Source organism: Entelurus aequoreus, linkage group LG12 (genome assembly GCF_033978785.1).
Source record: "Entelurus aequoreus isolate RoL-2023_Sb linkage group LG12, RoL_Eaeq_v1.1, whole genome shotgun sequence".
In the NCBI taxonomy this organism is placed as follows: domain Eukaryota; kingdom Metazoa; phylum Chordata; class Actinopteri; order Syngnathiformes; family Syngnathidae; genus Entelurus; species Entelurus aequoreus.
The window spans coordinates 43,335,337-43,353,092 of record NC_084742.1 but is presented as its reverse complement, the minus strand read 5'-3'; the positions used below and the strand labels follow the sequence as shown (position 1 = coordinate 43,353,092).

The window sequence follows — 17,756 nt, the reverse complement described above, 5'->3', positions numbered from 1 at the left end:
TTACTAACTGAAAATGAACTTAACCACAAAGTATATATCTTACCTCCACGTGTCATATATATGTGACCGCAGGTTGGTGGCAGACTACAATCCCTGCATTGGGTGCTGCCAAATAACTTTATTTACAAAGGATTATAGCATAATAGGCGACGTGTGTACGATGACGTCACAACAAAGTTGCCCAATATTTCTGCGTTTTTAAAATAGCCAAACTGGGCATTTATCTCCATTATATCTGGAGAAAAATATGTAAGTATAACAGTGTGTGGTCATTTCTTTATTCTAGAAATACAAACAGAAACATCCAAAAAAACCTCTTACATAAAGCACATAAGAGAAAATAATATAAACATAAAAGCCAAAAGGTGAAAAGAAAAAATTGACTGTTTATCCCAGTAGCATTGGACAGCTAAATCCTAAAACAGCAGATTCACCGTAATTTGGGGGAAAAAAGCATTTTTAAATATATTTTCTGTATCAAAACAATAAGCAGCTGCCATAAGTTCCGTCAAACACTACGTATTTCCTTATTTGTGATTTTAAAGCAACAATTGACTTTGGCTGAATGATTTAATTTAAAAAAACAAAAAACGTCCCATGAGTTGAAGGAGGTAAGAACACTCACAATTCACACACAAAAGGCTCTTTAGTGCTCAGTTAATAATAATAATTATAACAACAACAATCTACTTGATCTACTCTATAGCTTAAAAATCTAGTGGGGAAAAAATACTCCAGTTCATACAAGTGTAACGCATGGCTATGCTCATCTTTTTTTCTTTTCTTGCTTTTAATGTGTAGCAAAGCCTGCTTGTTTATTTCTAAGTTTTAAAGCAAAACACCAGTTACCTTATTGTTCAAACTCAACATTTAACAGGTTTGAACCCGATGCTTTTCGACTTTGTATTCCCTGAAGGCTGTTAAACAACAAATGGGAATCAGTGCATCGTCCTGAATGCACTGAATGCAGGATGAGGCGGATGTGGTGCACTATTCCTATGAAGCCTGACAATCCAGTGTCTCTTTGATAGGGGTTGCAGGTGTGATGGGTTGGACCTTTAAGCGATTAGTGTGTGTTGGATGACTGGCGAGAGGTAGGTGTGACAGTGCAGCAGCTACGATACACACACTTGTTAGACGCTGACATTGAGGATCAGGACGTGGCGTGTGTGTCTCAGTGAGAGTTGGTCTGCTCCACCTTGATGCCCACCAGCGACGGCGGCATCTGCACTCCGACCGAGGCGCTGGGAGGAGAACTCCTAAGACCCGAACTCCCAGGAGAGGAGGTGGTGAAGGCGGGCCGGATTAGCGGCGGCGGGGGGTGGTTGTGAGGCGCGCGGTTTTGGAGCGGGCGAGTCTGTAGTGGTGGCGGCTGGCGAAGGAGGCTGGGCGGAGCCGAGGGAGGCGCAGGGCGGAGCAACGGAGGAGGCTGGGATAAGGAGGAGGGTGTCTGCGTTGAGGAAGGGGGGGACGAGCTTCCGGCAGCATCCGGAGAAGAGTCCTCCATCTTGACCTTGAGAGACACAGAAGCAGGAGAGTGAGCACAGATTCTATGAATCTTGCAGTAAATCAATCAATCAATCAATGTTTATTTATATAACCCTAAATCACAAGTGTCTCAAAGGGCTGCACAAGCCACAACGACATCCTCGGTTCAGAGAAAATGATGCATCTTACCTCTCCCTCCTCCGCTACACCATCTGTGGCAGCTGCTATCTCCTCACTGCTCCTCCTGAGGTCTCGTGTGGCTACCTGCTCGGCGGCCCACTCCCTCAGCACCTCGTCTAGGTTGAACCTGCGGCGGTAGCTCACGAAGAACGAGCTCACTTGAGCGGACGTCTTGTTTCCAATCACCTCGGCAATGGCTGTGAAGTCTTTGCCATAGCGACGGATCGCTGTGACGGAGACACGAGATTGGGATTGGCTCAGAATGTTGCTTAATGGAAATTTTTTGTGTGATAAACATGAAGGGGCTGTTTGCAATATTTACACAGATACCTAGAGGGCACTAATTTTCCAAAGAGTTTCACCCTCTTACAGCTTTTAGCACGTAATGACGTAAACTACGCTTGTACGGAACACACCTGCATCAGCTGTTCGCTAATGATAGCAATTTGGTTAGCTAACATTGGCAATCATTGAATGTATAGTCTATTATAACAACAACATGACTGCAAACTGCTTTTATGTATGTGCACGCACTCCCTGCATGTGAGTGTGGAAGAAATAACTGAGTGACAGGCCTGAAAATTCCTCGGGCTGACGTGCAAGTATTATTCAATATATAGATGTAAGCACAAGTTAACACTTGCAGGGGATTACTGCCTGACGCACCTCCGACAGTGCCATGTGGTGCTGGCTGCAGTGTCGTCAGCCGGGAGCCACCCTTCACGGATGTTTCGCTCTTTTAATCCCGGAACATCTCTGGGTGGTGGAGCAGTGACAGGGACGTCTCCCTGCCACCCCCTGCAGCCAGCTGGAGGATCCATAATGTACCCACATTCTAACCCCGGTGTTATTGCTGTTGTGTATATGGAATGAGTCCCAAGGGACTATGCATGGCAGGGACGTCCATCTCCCTGAGTCAAGCGTGGGCCTGACCGCATACCATAACATGGCAGCAGGGAAGCCTCCCTACTGCCCCTTGTCTACACGCCTTGCTTTCCCCACGCCTTGTCGTTTCTTCTGAGCCACAACCAGAAGCTCCCCTGTTCTGCCTCCTCTGCCAGGGCTTTGAGGGCCTTCTTTAGATTGGAGCCTTTGATCCCGAGGGACTTTAGGAGTCGCTGGGTGGACGCTCCAGTGTGGCCTCGACAGCCAACTTCTACTGGATAGGTGAAGGGCCTCCAACCTGCTTGTGCACACTCACTTGCCAGCTCTGAGTACTTGTCCCTCTTTCTTTCAAAGGTAGCCTCCATTCCCTCTTCCCATGGTACCGTTAATTCTACCATGATGACAGTTTTAGTAGAGGTGGACCACAGGACAATGTCTGGGCGTAACGAGGTTGTTGTGATCTCTTGAGGGAACTTCAACTGACGATCTAGATCAGCCCTCATGTTCCATTCTCCGCCAGCTGACAGGAGAGACTGAATGCTCTTGCTGCTGCTCTGAGGCTGGCCACCTTGCTTGACAAACTTAATCAACCGCTGAGCTGTTCCCGGACTGGCCCCATTTGCTTCCACTCTGCGTGCCTCCAGGATTTCAGCTAGCCTTCGCAGGACGCGGTCGTTCCGCCATCCATACCGGCCCTGCGACCAAGCTACCTTGCAGCCAGAAAGAATGTGACGCAAGCTTGGGTTCTGGGAGTCACAGAGCTGGCAGGTCACCTCTGCCCCGTACCACACATGCAAGTTCCCGGGACTGGGGAGGGTATCGTACGTGGCCCTGATGAGGAAACTTAGCCTCGCCTGGGGCATCTTCCACATGTCTGCCCACGTAACAACTCTGTTGACAACAGCCTCCCAATTGGTCCATCTCCCTTGCTGCTGTTGGCCCACAGCCTTGATCATGTAGCTCTCCTCTTCCATCTTGACCACTTCTGAGATCACCAGATCTTTTCTTTCCTTCCTTGAGGCTTTGGACCACATCTTGGATGCTGCTCCCCATCCAAAGCCGGCTCTGCCAGACTGTATCTATCCTACAATCTCCTGGTGTTTCAGTCGGACGATGGCCTGGTCTACTGTCTGCGTCGCATTCCACTTACGCCCTGTACAGACTTGGGTCTTGGTGTTACGGACAGACGGATCAGGTGAGTCTCTGAGCTCGAACACGAGCCTCACCTTCTCCTGTTTGTAGCCCAAGCTGATGGATTTCAGTGGCAGCTTCAGAATGGTTCTTCCAAACAGCGCCGTGTTGGAAAGACATCTGGGAAGGCCCAGCCACTTGCGAATGTAGTTGTTGGCTTTTGAGTCCATCTTGAGGACTGTTGTGGAGGTGATGTCGCACAACTTCAAGGGCCACATCAGGCGATGGTATAAGGTGAACTGGTAACACCAGACCTTGAATTTCCCTGGAATATAGCTTTGGTCAATTGTGTTCAGGCCATCCTTCAGCTGAGAAGTGACAGAGGCAGCCATGTGCTTATCAGACATGTCAGCAGTGTAACGCCTTCCGAGGCTCCGCACAGGTTTGTCGACCACGCGTGGGATTAATTCACCATCCACTGAGAATGAGATGTTGTCATTCCTGGCTCCTTTCCGGATGGAGAGGCTGCGGGACTTGGCAGGTTTTATTTTCATCCGTGCCCATGCTAGGAGCTCCCCGAGTCTTTTCAGGAGTCTGGAGGTACATGCAGCCGTCTGGAGGAGGATGGTAACATCATCCATGTAGCCCCGCAGCGCCGGGAGTCGCTGGCCTGACTCAGATCTCACTCCTCGGGCCATCTGTCTTCCACCGATAAGGATGATCTCGAGGGCTGTTATGAACAGTATTGGAGATATAGAGCAACCCATTGCTATTCCCTTCTCTAACTGGTGCCAACCAGTTGAGATCTCCTGAGTCGTGTAGCAGACTTTGAAGCTGTTAAAGTAGTTTACTACCAGGCTTTGGATGCATGATGGAATGTGGAAGAAGTTGAGTGCAAAACTGATGAGTTGATGTGGAACCGATTCATAGGCATTGGCCAGATCCAACCAAACCACATGCAGGTCCGCTTTGTTGCGCTTGGCTGACTGGATTTGCTCCCAGCTTATGGCCGAGTGCTCCACGCAGCCAGGGAAGCCTGGAACGCCTGCCTTCTGACAACTGGTGTCGATGTAATTGTTTGCCAGAAGGTAGTTGGTCATCCGCTTCGCCACCACGGTGAAGAAAAGCTTCCCTTCCACATTCAGTAGGGCAATACCTCTGAACTGGTCGATGTTACAAGAGTTTGCCATAGCGACGGATCGCTGTGACGGAGACACGAGATTGGGATTGGCTCAGAATGTTGCTTAATGGACATTTTTTGTGTGATAAACATGAAGAGGCTGTTTGCAATATTTACACAGATACCTAGAGGGCGCTAATTTTCCAAAGAGTTTCACCCTCTTACAGCTTTTAGCACGTAATGACGTAAACTACGCTTGTACGGAACACACCTGCATCAGCTGTTCGCTAATGATAGCAATTTGGTTAGCTAACATTGGCAATCATTGAATGTATAGCCTATTGTAACAACAACATGACTGCAAACTGCTTTTATGTATGTGCACGCACTCCCTGCATGTGAGTGTGGAAGAAATAACTGAGTGACAGGCCTGAAAATTCCTCGGGCCGACGTGCAATTATTCTTCAATATAATTAGTAATTGCTATTTTATATTTATAGCCAGAGAGTTTAAATTGAGAGTTCAAGTATATTAAAATATATTGTATAAACACGGCAGCAACAGAACCAATGTTGTAGTAAAGGTCGGGAGAAAACTGATAAGCCAGCATTTTAAAGGCCTACTGAAATTAATTTTTTTAATTTAAAGGGGGATAGCAGATCTATTCTATGTGTCATACTTGATCATTTCGCGATATTGCCATATTTTTGCTGAAAGGATTTAGTATAGAACAACGACGATAAAGATTGCAACTTTTGGTATCTGATAAAAAAAAGGCTTGCCCCTACCGGAAGTAGCGTGACGTAGTCAGTTGAACATATACGCAAAGTTCCCTATTGTTTACAATGATGGCCGCATGAAGTGAGAGAGATTCGGACCGAGAAAGCGACAATTTCCCCATTAATTTGAGCGAGGATGAAAGATTTGTGGATGAGTAAAGTGCAAGTGAAGGACTAGTGGGGAGTTGAAGCTATTCAGATAGGGAAGATGCTGTGAGAGCCGGGGGTGACCTGATATTCAGCTGGGAATGACTACAACAGTAAATAAACACAAGACATATATATACTCTATTAGCCACAACACAACCAGGCTTATATTTAATATGCCACAAATTAATCCTGCATAAAAACACCTGCGTGTTTGTTACGCTAGCTCCTAGCTCCTCTGCTAGCTCCTAGCTCCATAGAACACGCCAATACAATTCAAACACCTGATCAACACACACAATCACTCAGCCCAAAAGACCGTTCACCTAACCCAAGGTTCATAAAGCTTATATATTTTTTAAAAGTTACGTACGTGACGCGCACATACGGTAAAGCTATCAAATGTTTAGCAGCCAAGGCTGCATACTCACGGTACCTGATATTCAGCTGGGAATGACTACAACAGTAAATAAACACAAGACATATATATACTCTATTAGCCACAACACAACCAGGCTTATATTTAATATGCCACAAATTAATCCTGCATAAAAACACCTGCGTGTTTGTTACGCTAGCTCCTAGTTCCTCTGCTAGAACCTAGCTCCATAGAACACGCCAATACAATTCAAACACCTGATCAACACACACAATCACTCAGCCCAAAAGACCGTTCACCTAACCCAAGGTTCATAAAGCTTATATATTTTTTAAAAGTTACGTACGTGACGCGCACATACGGTCAAGCTATCAAATGTTTAGCAGCCAAGGCTGCATACTCACGGTACCTGATATTCAGCTGGGAATGACTACAACAGTAAATAAACACAAGACATATATATACTCTATTAGCCACAACACAACCAGGCTTATATTTAATATGCCACAAATTAATCCTGCATAAAAACACCTGCGTGTTTGTTATGCTAGCTCCTAGCTCCTATGCTAGCTCCTAGCTCCATAGAACACGCCAATACAATTCAAACACCTGATCAACACACACAATCACTCAGCCCAAAAGACCGTTCACCTAACCCAAGGTTCATAAAGCTTATATATTTTAAAAAAGTTACGTACATACGCAAAAAAAAGTTGCGCACATACGGTCAAGCGATCAAATGTTTAGAAGCCAAAGCTGCATACTCACGGTAGCACGTCTGCGTCTTTGTCATCCAAATCAAAGTAATCCTGGTAAGAGTCTGTGTTGTCCCAGTTCTCTACAGGCGTCTGTGTATCGAAGTCAAAAGTCCTCCTGGTTAGAGTCTCTGTTATCCGAGTTCTTCCATCTTGACTGCATCTTTCGGGAATGTAAACAAAGAAGCGCCGGCTGTGTACTGTTGTTGCTGACTACGTTCGAAAAATACGTCCATTTCGCACCGACAACTTTCTTCTTTGCTTGCTCAGCTTCCTTCTCCATAATGCAATGAACATGATTGCAACAGATTCACGAACACAGATGTCCAGAATACTGTGGAATTATGAAATGAAAACAGAGCTTTTTCGTATTGGCTTCAATGTGGAAGGCATACCCGTGTTCGCCGGGCTACGTCACGCGCATACGTCATCCTCAGAGGCGTTTCGAACCGGAAGTTTAGCGGCAAATTTAAAATGTCACTTAATAAGTTAACCCGGCCGTATTGGCATGTGTTATAATGTTAAGATTTCATCATTGATATATAAACTATCAGACTGCGTGGTCGGTAGTAGTGGGTTTCAGTAGGCCTTTAATTGTGGAAGGTGTTTGCTGCTTTGGCAGCAGGGGAAAAGTAAAACAGGAAAGGCTGAATATCAGAAATTATGTATATAAAAAAACGAAACAATCAGAGTTCTGCTATTCTTGTTGCCACTAATGGGAGGTTATCATTTTTGGTAGATGCATGTCAAGCTCCGCCACAGTCTTTGGAGGGAGAGGAGCTATCCAGTGTCGCTTACATCGGGCTTTAAAGGCATGACTTTCACATCAACAGCCAAAAAGCAATATTTTAAAGCGTGGTAGATAAGGCTCCTCGTTGCTGACAAGACATGATATTTCAAATGCAGCTACTGCCATCTTATGGAGTTCAGGAGGTTGCCTACCACTGTTACTGTTTTTGGACCAAGCATTGATTAGAGACCCTGGCAGTTAATTTGAGCATTTACGGTTATATAAAACTGAAAAGGAGACATTAGGCCTCCTTGCCTCACCCTGCACAGCCAGCAGCTGCTCCTCTGTGGTCCAGCGAGAGTTTACCTTGGGGGTGAGCTTTAAACAAACAGAGAGGTTACTGACCCAAAAGACTCACAGAAGGTGACATAACATCTTAGTCTGGAAATGAGGGATGGGAGACACGCACCTCAGTAGGTTTTAAAGAGTCCACACCTTCATTCAGACTGTGTTTCAAACTACTGTTGTTCTGTTTAATATTTTGGACCTGAAAGAAGAAGACAAACGTGTGTTTACTTGGCACTAATGATGTAGTTTTAATATGGACACCTCTGTACCTGTCGCTTGAGGGACACCAGCTGCGTGTCCAGCTGCCTTATTGTCACGACACCAGAGTCTTGTGAGACAGACAGAGATGTGATGTCGGCCTGATCCAAGTGCATGCCCTTAGGAGGCCGACGGCGGGCTCGTAGCGGGTGGTGGCGGTACTGCGCCCCGATGTTCTCCTTCTTGATGGGGCCCGAGCGACCGGGAATTACCTTGTCTGAGGTGGCGATATTGGGGTTTTGTTTGGCGGCCTGAGTTAAGGGAAACAAAAATCAATCAATCAAACTTTATATATATAGCACTTGTCATGCACAGGCAAGTTGCAACACAAAGTGCTTTATACCAGTAAAAAAATAAAAAAAGAAAGAAAGGGAGAATAAAACACACACATACACACACATGCAGGCAGGCCCACATTTCATGTGCAAGCCTGTAGGTGGATGTGTAACTGTATGCTAAATTTACTGAATTTGTAAAATTAATGCAAGATGTCACCGGTAAATCTCTAGGCAACACACGCACGCACGCACTCACACACAATACTATTGACAGGAGCCTGAAAGCCAGGACTACGAGACTGACAAACAGTTTCTACCCACAGGCCATCAGGCTTGTGAATGCTAACTTGTGAATGCTAGCTCCCCCAGCTACACCCCCCTTTTAACTTTTTACTTTTATCTTTTCATCAAAAGACAGCTCCCTTGAACTGTGAACCATCACTGTAGACACTTTTCACCTTTGATCACTAAAGACACTTTAAACTGCTGCTGTGACCCAATGTCACCTCCATATGTATACTGTTGACTGTGAATCAGAATGTGCAATAATGTTATGTTACTCACTGTGTACATAGCTTATACTTTTTTTTAATACCTTATTTTAAACTGCTAAACTGTAAATTTTTTAATTTTAGCTAAGTAACGTGTGACTTGTTGAAGGGTGGACTAGCAAAGTAAGATTTTCATTGTACGGCAAAATGTCTGTTTAACTGTGCATATGACAATAAACAATCTTGAATCTTGAATCAAAACATGGCCAGGCACTGAGGATTGAGGAAAATGCCACTTTTGAAGCATCCATAACTAAAATTAACACCATCTAAAACATTTTTTTAAAATACATTTTAAAATGTATGTTAAAATAAAATATAAATAATACATAAATAAAAAATAAATAGTGAGAACAATAGCAATAACAGCAATAGAAAATACCATAAAAATCTTAAACATGAGCAACGTAGCAGCAACATTAAAAGGACAATAAACAATCCAACAGTTAAAATGGAATACAATAAAATAGACTGAAGACACCAATATAGTTAACGTAAGGCAGGTGATAATACAGAATATATTATTTGTGGATTACCATTGAATATTGTATTGTTTTTCATACTATATTTCTTATCTAAAAGTTAGTTTTTCTTTTTAATAGGCATGTTAAATGTTAAAACTGTGCTGTTGTGGGGATTAAACTGAATCAAATTAATTTCAATGGGCGGCGTCGTTATGAGATACGAGTGTTTTGAATTAAAAGCTTGATTGTGGAACCAATTGAACTTGTAATTGGAGGTATCACTGTACAATAGAAAGTAAACTTGGATATACTTTAGAGTAGTGTGCAGCTTTTATAACATAGGGAAACATGAAGTGTGAAGCAAAGCCCGACCCTCTCCCTTGGCAAACTGCATGTCAGTGGATAGTAAATCAATACTATACAAGCTGTACATTGACTACCCTGAACACCTTTCATTTAATAGTACTGTCCCTTGAGAACATCAACTTTTCTGAAATCCCTTTTGTATACATACAAATATTTTAATGCTCACCTCTTTCTTGGCTTCAGCATCAAAGTCACTCTCGCTACCAGGATCTCCCTCCTCCAGCTCGTCATTGCTACATTTCACAAAATAAAAGCGCTCAAGAACTCAACTAAACATATCCCTCGTCCTTAAAGCTGAGATTCTCACCTGTCATCTTTCTCCCTCTTGCTGACCAGCCTCCTGGCTTGGCGGTCCATCACCGAGGTCCTCGTTCTGGTCTTCTTCCAGCCGTAGTAGTACTTGACCAGGCCGGAGATCTGCTTTTCTGGAAGCTAAGCACAAAAAGCCCATGAAGTCAACATTTTACACACCTGAAGCACGACAAGTTCTCTCACCATCTGTTGAATGCGGTGGAAACTCTTGCCATGGAAACTAAAGGCCTGTTCGAACAGCACTTTGTCCTCCACCGTCCATTCGTCCGGGAAGGGAGTGAAGTTGGCCAAGTCGGCCAGCGAGCGCTCCACGTCATGCTTATGCCACAGCAGCATGCCCAGAGCCTGCCGGTTGCATTCACACCATGAAGTCAGGGTGCTTAAAAAGTATGTGACTTCTTAAAAAATTAGATAATCTTATCATCTCATTATTATGAGAAACACAAAGTACTTAACTATTTATTCATGAGAAACTTACTTATTATGCATCTATTTATTTACCTACTTATTCATTTATCTATCCACTTTTTGTGTTACAAATGAATACCTACAAATGTGTTAGAAAAAGCTATGAAACGAAGAAAGGGAGGATTAAAAAATTATCTGCTTTTTCCTATATATTTTCGTACATGCTTTAATGAGAAACTGGAAACGTGATGTATCATATTCTAACTGTATGCATGTTTGAAATAAATTAATATCATAACTAGAGATGTCCGATAATGGCTCTTTCGCCGATATCCGATATTCCGATATCGTCCAACTCTTAATTACCGATTCCGATATCAACCGATACCGATATATACAGTCATGGAATTAACACATTATTATGCCTAATTTTGTTGTTATGCCCCGCTGGATGCATTAAACAATGTATCAAGGTTTTCTAAAATAAATTAACTCAAGTTATGGAAAACAATGCCAACATGGCACTGCCATATTTATTATTGAAGTCACAAAGTGCATTATTTTTTTTAACATGACTCAAAACAGCAGCTTGGAATTTGGGACATGCTCTCCCTGAGAGAGCATGAGGAGGTTGAGGTGGGCGGGGTTGGGGGGCGGGGTTGACGTGTGTGTGGGGGGTGTATATTGTAGCGTCCCGGAAGAGTTAGTGCTGCAAGGGGTTCTGGTATTTGTTCTGTTGTGTTACGGTGCGGATGTTCTCCCGAAATGTGTTTGTCATTCTTGTTTGGTGTGGGTTCACAGTGTGGCGCATATTTGTAACAGTGTTAAAGTTGTTTATACGACCACCCTCAGTGTGACCTGTATGGCTGTTGAGCAAGTATGCCTTGCATTCACTTGTGTGTGTGAAAAGCCGTGACTGGGCCGGCACGCCAAGGCAGTGCCTTTAAGGTTTATTGGCGCTCTGTACTGCTCCCTTCGTCCGTGTACCACTCCGTACAGCGGCATTTTAAAAAGTCATCAATTTTACTTTTTGAAACAGATACAGATAATTTCCGATATTAAGATTTTAAAGCATTTATCGGCCAATAATATCGGACATCTCTAATCATAACCATGATTATGATCTCTACCTGCTCCATATTGTAGCCATGTTTCTCTTTAGCCATCAGTATGTACTCGTCCACTGAATGAAATGAGAGCAAATGAGAGGAATTAGGAACAGAGGAAATACGGTTCAAACAAAGTGATGAAGTTTGTGTGCATACACATTGCTTCTGACAGCAGACTGTTGGGACACCAGACCAACATGCTCCTCTGGTCCTTTTCGTTGTAACGGACTTGGTTGTCTACAATTGACATTAAGCAAGTGAAACGCTGTCAAATTACACAGCTCCAGTGGCTAACACTTGTGTAATAACGACAGTATCACGTGTTAGTGTGGGAAATTTCACCCTGAGGTTGTCCCTCAATATGCCTTCCTGTTTACCTGGTTTGAACTCCGGGATCTGGGCCTGGTAGTCTCCTCCCACTCGGATCATGCTGTCTGAGGACGACACAAGAGAGGTAGGAGGGAAAACTTTAGAGAAGGTTGTGGGCGTGGTGGACCAGGCTCAGAGGACAACAGAACCCATAAAGAAATCCATGTTATGCTATTTATTCTAAAGTTTAAAAGATGTCTGATTATTCAAATTTGACTTTGAAATAATGTTGTAGCACTAATGTGTATTCCAGGAGCCTGTTTATTAGCACCAAATGGTAAACGGAGTATACTTTTATAGCACTTTTCTACCTTCTAGGTACTCAAAGCGCTTTGACACTATTTCCACATTCACCCATTCACACACTAATGGCGGGAGCTGCCATGCATGGCTCTAACCACGACCCATCAGGAGCAAGGGTAAAGGGTCTTGCTCAAGGACACAATGGACGTGACTAGGGCGGCAGAAGTTGGGGATCAAACCAGGAACCCTGAAGTTGCTAACACGGCTGCTCTACCACACCGTCCCCCAAATGTGATTTAAAAAAAAAATCTCCCACACTTGTTTGCTCCACTCTTAAGGAGATGAGCCACTCAAACTTGAGGTTGCAGGTTTTCATGGCGCCATGAATTAAAGGCATACTGCCTTTGACCATCGCCGAACAAGAAGAGCCCACCTCAAGTATATGTACACCATTTTGTAAAAACAATCTGAATAAATAGATTCTAAAAAGCTTAAAATGCAGTCTGTTGCTCTGCAAAGTATCCGTTAGTGAGAGATACAGTAGTAGGAGCTGTTAGATTAAACTTGATTTAATTGAAAATACAGGCAAAACTAGGCTGAAGTACATAACAAATTGACCATACATTTGAACATTTAGTTTTCAGCGAAGTGGTGAATTGAAAATGATGTTGCTGTTAAAATGGGACTGTAATATTAGCACTGTAGCTCACATATCTATGCCAGTGTTGCTAATGTTTGTGTCATCCAGTCTATTCCTTAATGTTACACTGTGTATGTGACATGTTGTATGGCATCTATTACATTAGACAAGTGAAGAGTTACAGTTTATATGTAGAAAGTGGCTAAACAATAGCACTTCTTAAAGCCACACACAAGCATGGCCAAAGCTCATTAGCATTAAAGCCACATACACAGTAGGACAGGAGTGCCCAGTAGGTCGATCGTGGAGGGTGTGTCAGTCAATTGCAATGTATTAAAAAAAAAAAATAGATCTAAAAATGACCATTGTCTGGAGTGTTGTCTCTGAATTTCCCCTCTGGGATTAATAAAGTATTACTGATTCTGACTGTCAGCATGTCTGCAATGTGGACATCATTTTAATATCCATCCATTTTAATATATCACAGATAAACCCGTGGACAACCATCTACAAAATGTGCAAATATTAAGAGGACAGTGGCGTCTTTTAACCAGAAAAAGTCCAACCGGAGTAACAGCGCGAAGCAAGTGTGACGTCATGCTCGCTTCAGCCTCTTTCGTCAGGGACATCGTGGGACAGAAGTAGAGTCTCTAAACACGAGTACCTTCTATAATAACACAAGAAGAAGATGCTAGATTTGTTGCTAGTTATTGTTATTTTAAAAAAGTAATTCAAAGTCTGTAAACACTTGAAAACACCTCAACAACATACACTGCACAAAAAGCAGTAACAAAAAAATATGGCAAAATCGTTTAAAAAACAAGTTAATACTAATTAATGATAACAGATTTGTTTTTAAAAGTATGTATACATTTTTTAAACCTTTTTGAAGAAAATCATATAGCAAATTATGAAAATTACTCGATGACGCCCATAACCACACCCCCACCGGTATCTTGGCAGTCTACAGGAAACCCTGCATACATACATCTACAAACATTCATACATGTTTATGTACATGTATACACATATACATAAAACCACATGTATACATTAATATACATACATATATACGTACATGCATATAAATTCATACTTATATACACAAATGTGTATAAATACACACACACACACATATATAAATTAATATTAGGGCTGCAACAACTAATCGATTACATCGATTAAAATCGATTATTAAAATAGTTGCCGATTAATTTAGTCATCGATTCGTTGGATCTATGCTATGCGCAGTTTTTTTTTTTTTTTACTAAACCTTTATTTATAAACTGCAACATTTACAAACAGCTGAGAAACAATAATCAAAATAAGTATGGTGCCAGTATGCTGTTTTTTCCCAATAAAATACTGGAAAGGATAGAAATGTAGTTTGTCTCTTTTATCCGATTATTAATCGATTAATCGAAGTAATAATCGACAGATTAATCGATTATCAAATTAACCATTAGTTGCAGCCCTAATATATATATATATATATATATATGTATATATATATATATATATATATATATATATATATATATATATATACACACACACTACCGTTCAAAAGTGGAGTGATAGTTGCTGGAAATGGGCCTCTATACACCTATGTAGATATTGCACCAAAAACCAGACATTTGCAGCTAGAATAGTCATTTACCACATTAGCAATGTATAGAGTGTATTTCTTTAAAGTTAAGACTAGTTTAAAGTTATCTTCATTGAAAAGTACAGTGCTTTTCCTTCAAAAATAAGGACATTTCAATGTGACCCCAAACTTTTGAACGGTAGTGTGTATATATATATATATATATATATATATATATATATATATATATATATATATATATATATATATATATATATATATATATATATATATATATATATATATATAAACTGATTATTTCTTACACCCCTATTGCATAGGGCTCGATTCCATTGCATATTTAGATTTTTTTGCTCCCATCTGCTTTTCGGGACAAGCGGTAGGAAATGGATGGATGCTTTTAGTGGAAAGATCTAGACCCCTTGGGTACTGAGATAGTTTGCACACTCTTTGCTGCACAGTAGACATATCGGTTTGGTTGACCACCACTTCATTCCCTTCCGTGAACAAGTCACGTGACAACCAATGCACTATTGTGGCATCTTTAAGACATAATCCAAAATTGCTAAAAAACTTTAATATGAGACCTGTGAAGACATTCATGGTGCCTTTGATCAACTAACATGCACTGTTTCTGTGAAATCATGCAGTGCATTGGAAAGATGGTATGCTTGGGGATCATGATGTCCTCTGGGACGGAACAGGAAGGGAGGAGGCGGAATGAGAGAAACTGGAGAAGAAAGCACCGTCTCCAGTTCAAATGACTGAGTTTTTTATGATTGGGTCAATTGTAGAATATATCTAGCTAAGAAAGAGACGACTGAGCCGAGGACGTGAAAGATGGAAGAGTGTGGGAAGGTGATGGAAGCGCAAACAAAGAATGCAGACTACAATTACAGTATCTTGCAGCTTATATTTCATCATTTTCACTCTTGATGGATATTAGCAAGCATAACTGTACACAAAAAAAAACCAGGAGAGATACAAGTCATGAAATGGTGTGTTGTGTGTGTGTGCGCTACCATGAGCATGTTCCTCATCGCTGCTCTCCTCCTCGGAATGCGGTTGGCTGTTGCCGTTGGTTACAGTCTTGGCTCTGCTTCTGGACAAGACCCCGGCCCCGGAGCGCTCCATCACAGAGGGCATGGCTTTATAACACAATCACAGACACCCAAACACAATAATTGACTTGTTAACCCTATTGAAACGTCACATATCACACCTATTCAACTAAATTGACCTGAGGGGCCACATTTTCCAGAAAAGATAAGGACTGGGGGGATGGGGTGGAGGTCAAACTTCTACCTTCACTATTATTATTTTTTTTTAATGTAAAATACTATGCCATATCTTATAATGCTTACTTTGCCTTATTGCAATTTTAGTTATAAAGCAAGCAATAGCTAATATTCAACAAATCTGATATACTACAGCTATAAACAAAGAGCTATTAGTTGCATCTAAGAAACCGTGCTAAGTGAGGAGTTCAAGGTGAAGCCAAACAAAACCCCCCACACTGATCAAGAAAGAAAAATAGTGTGCAGTCTTTGCAATACCAATATTCTTGAGTCTGTGTTGCATGAGGACACACCGGCATGCAAACAAACCAACACGCTAAAAACATTATCAGTAGCAACATTGCTAACAAATAATTAAATTAATTCGTTCGTTGCACCATTTTTCAAATAAAAACTAAATCTGGCCAGACAATGCACCCTCTCTTAAGGGAAGCGGGCGGGGGCGTGTTGTCTTTGTCTTTTAAAAGTGGGGGGCCCCCTATAAAAAAAAAAATACTGCAACAGCTGTCCGGGCAACAAACTTCTGTCATAACATAAAATAAACTAAATTAAATATATATTATACACACACATATATATAATGACACTGGCGAAACAACTCATCAATGTTTACGTCTGAGAGAAAAATGACGAATCTGTTGTGGCGAAATGACAACTTCTATTCACTTCCGGTAGTAGCCTCGGTTTACCTAAATTATAGCCTCGGATACATTTAAATCCATACAATTTATATTTTATTTTTTACTGCTTGTCCCTCGGTAAAATAAATACAACAAACAGTGACTATAAAAAGCCAGTGTGGCAAACCGTTCAGGTTTAAAGTCACACCCGTCTACTTACAACTTTTTGCCACTTAAACGGGTCAACAATTGAATTAAGACAAACCCAGCACTATTTCACCTACTGAATTAAATGGTCAATACATATATTGTTTATATATATAATTAAACTGATGAGTAAAATATAAGACAAACATACTCCCATTATAATGTCAAAACAAAAGTGCCTTTTGTTTTCACCACGCCGTCCATGGAGTAATAAAAAACTCGCTTTTTTGCCACAATAACTCCACTTTCTATGGTGCTTATCTGCACTATATGAAGCACATGAAATAGACATTTGCTCAAAAAATGTTTTCTTCGTATTTATGCTTCTCGGTGCAATTCACACATAGTTGGGGCGCTAGCATTAGCCGTTTAGCTCCTAGTAGTTGTACCCTGCTCGTTACATTAGTAACGAATAGTTGCAAGGCGAGAACAGCCCCGCTGTTACCTGCTCTCCCGGCTCTCCCGAACGTATCGCTCTCGGTGGCTCTTACAGTCCCCCTCCGACGTTGCCAAAATGACAAGATTCTTTACAAATGTGAGTGCCAATTCCAGCTTTATTTACGGCCGGGCGGTACAATGAATGGATAAACGCGAGCGGAGTGTGCCGGCGCGGCGCACGACTCACTCGACAAGAAGCGAGGTGCCCATCCGCCACTGTGCATCCTACACCAGTGTGGCCGTTTGGATTGACAAAAAGTAGAGCGCGGGAAAAGTCGCCAACGAGTCGGCGACAGTCCAACAAGGCTCACTGTGAGCTACAACCGCATATTCGCAGACACATAAAGAGTCGTGGTTCTTATGAGAGAGATTTATGTGGAAAAATTACTAAAATGAGGACTACTTGCCAGTGTGTCAGCGGAGGGATGCGTCATGTGCATCTTTCTGTGCTGAGGCTGGCTGTCCAGACCAGTGATGGGCGATACCATAATAAAGTCATAACCTAAATCAGAAGCGATATGTTTATTTTAGTCTAAATGTTAGTTTAAATGTTGTTTTTTTAAAAGACACACTACCACCGTTCTAGCCAATACGATCCGCTCTTTGACAGGACTGCTGTGCTGTTTTGAAGCTATAGTCAAAGA

General features: G+C 42.0%; 1 protein-coding gene across 1 annotated transcript; it reads right to left on the bottom strand.

Moving 5' to 3' along the window:
* Positions 1 to 264: 264 nt before the first annotated feature.
* Positions 265 to 17,320, bottom strand: rcor2 (REST corepressor 2). Its single transcript, XM_062066047.1, has 13 exons — positions 17,120 to 17,320; positions 15,572 to 15,697; positions 12,066 to 12,122; positions 11,845 to 11,925; positions 11,710 to 11,762; positions 10,355 to 10,516; positions 10,167 to 10,291; positions 10,026 to 10,092; positions 8,212 to 8,451; positions 8,064 to 8,141; positions 7,915 to 7,972; positions 1,678 to 1,895; positions 265 to 1,513 (listed from the first exon to the last, which is right to left on the bottom strand). Exons 2-13 carry the CDS (start codon positions 15,693 to 15,695, stop codon positions 1,175 to 1,177), a joined length of 1,602 nt encoding a protein of 533 aa, XP_061922031.1. The 5' UTR covers positions 15,696 to 15,697; positions 17,120 to 17,320; the 3' UTR covers positions 265 to 1,174.
* Between the last annotated feature and the right edge of the window lie 436 nt (positions 17,321 to 17,756).

Coding starts and splice junctions, on each gene's coding strand:
- rcor2 (XM_062066047.1), bottom strand. CDS start 15,695: ATGCCCTCTGTGATGGAGCGCTCCGGGGCCGGGGTCTTGTCCAGAAGC. Junction 11,926..12,065: donor GATCCCGGAGTTCAAACCAG/GTAAACAGGAAG, acceptor TGTCAATTGTAG/ACAACCAAGTCCGTTACAAC. Junction 1,514..1,677: donor GTGTAGCGGAGGAGGGAGAG/GTAAGATGCATC, acceptor GTGTCTCTCAAG/GTCAAGATGGAGGACTCTTC.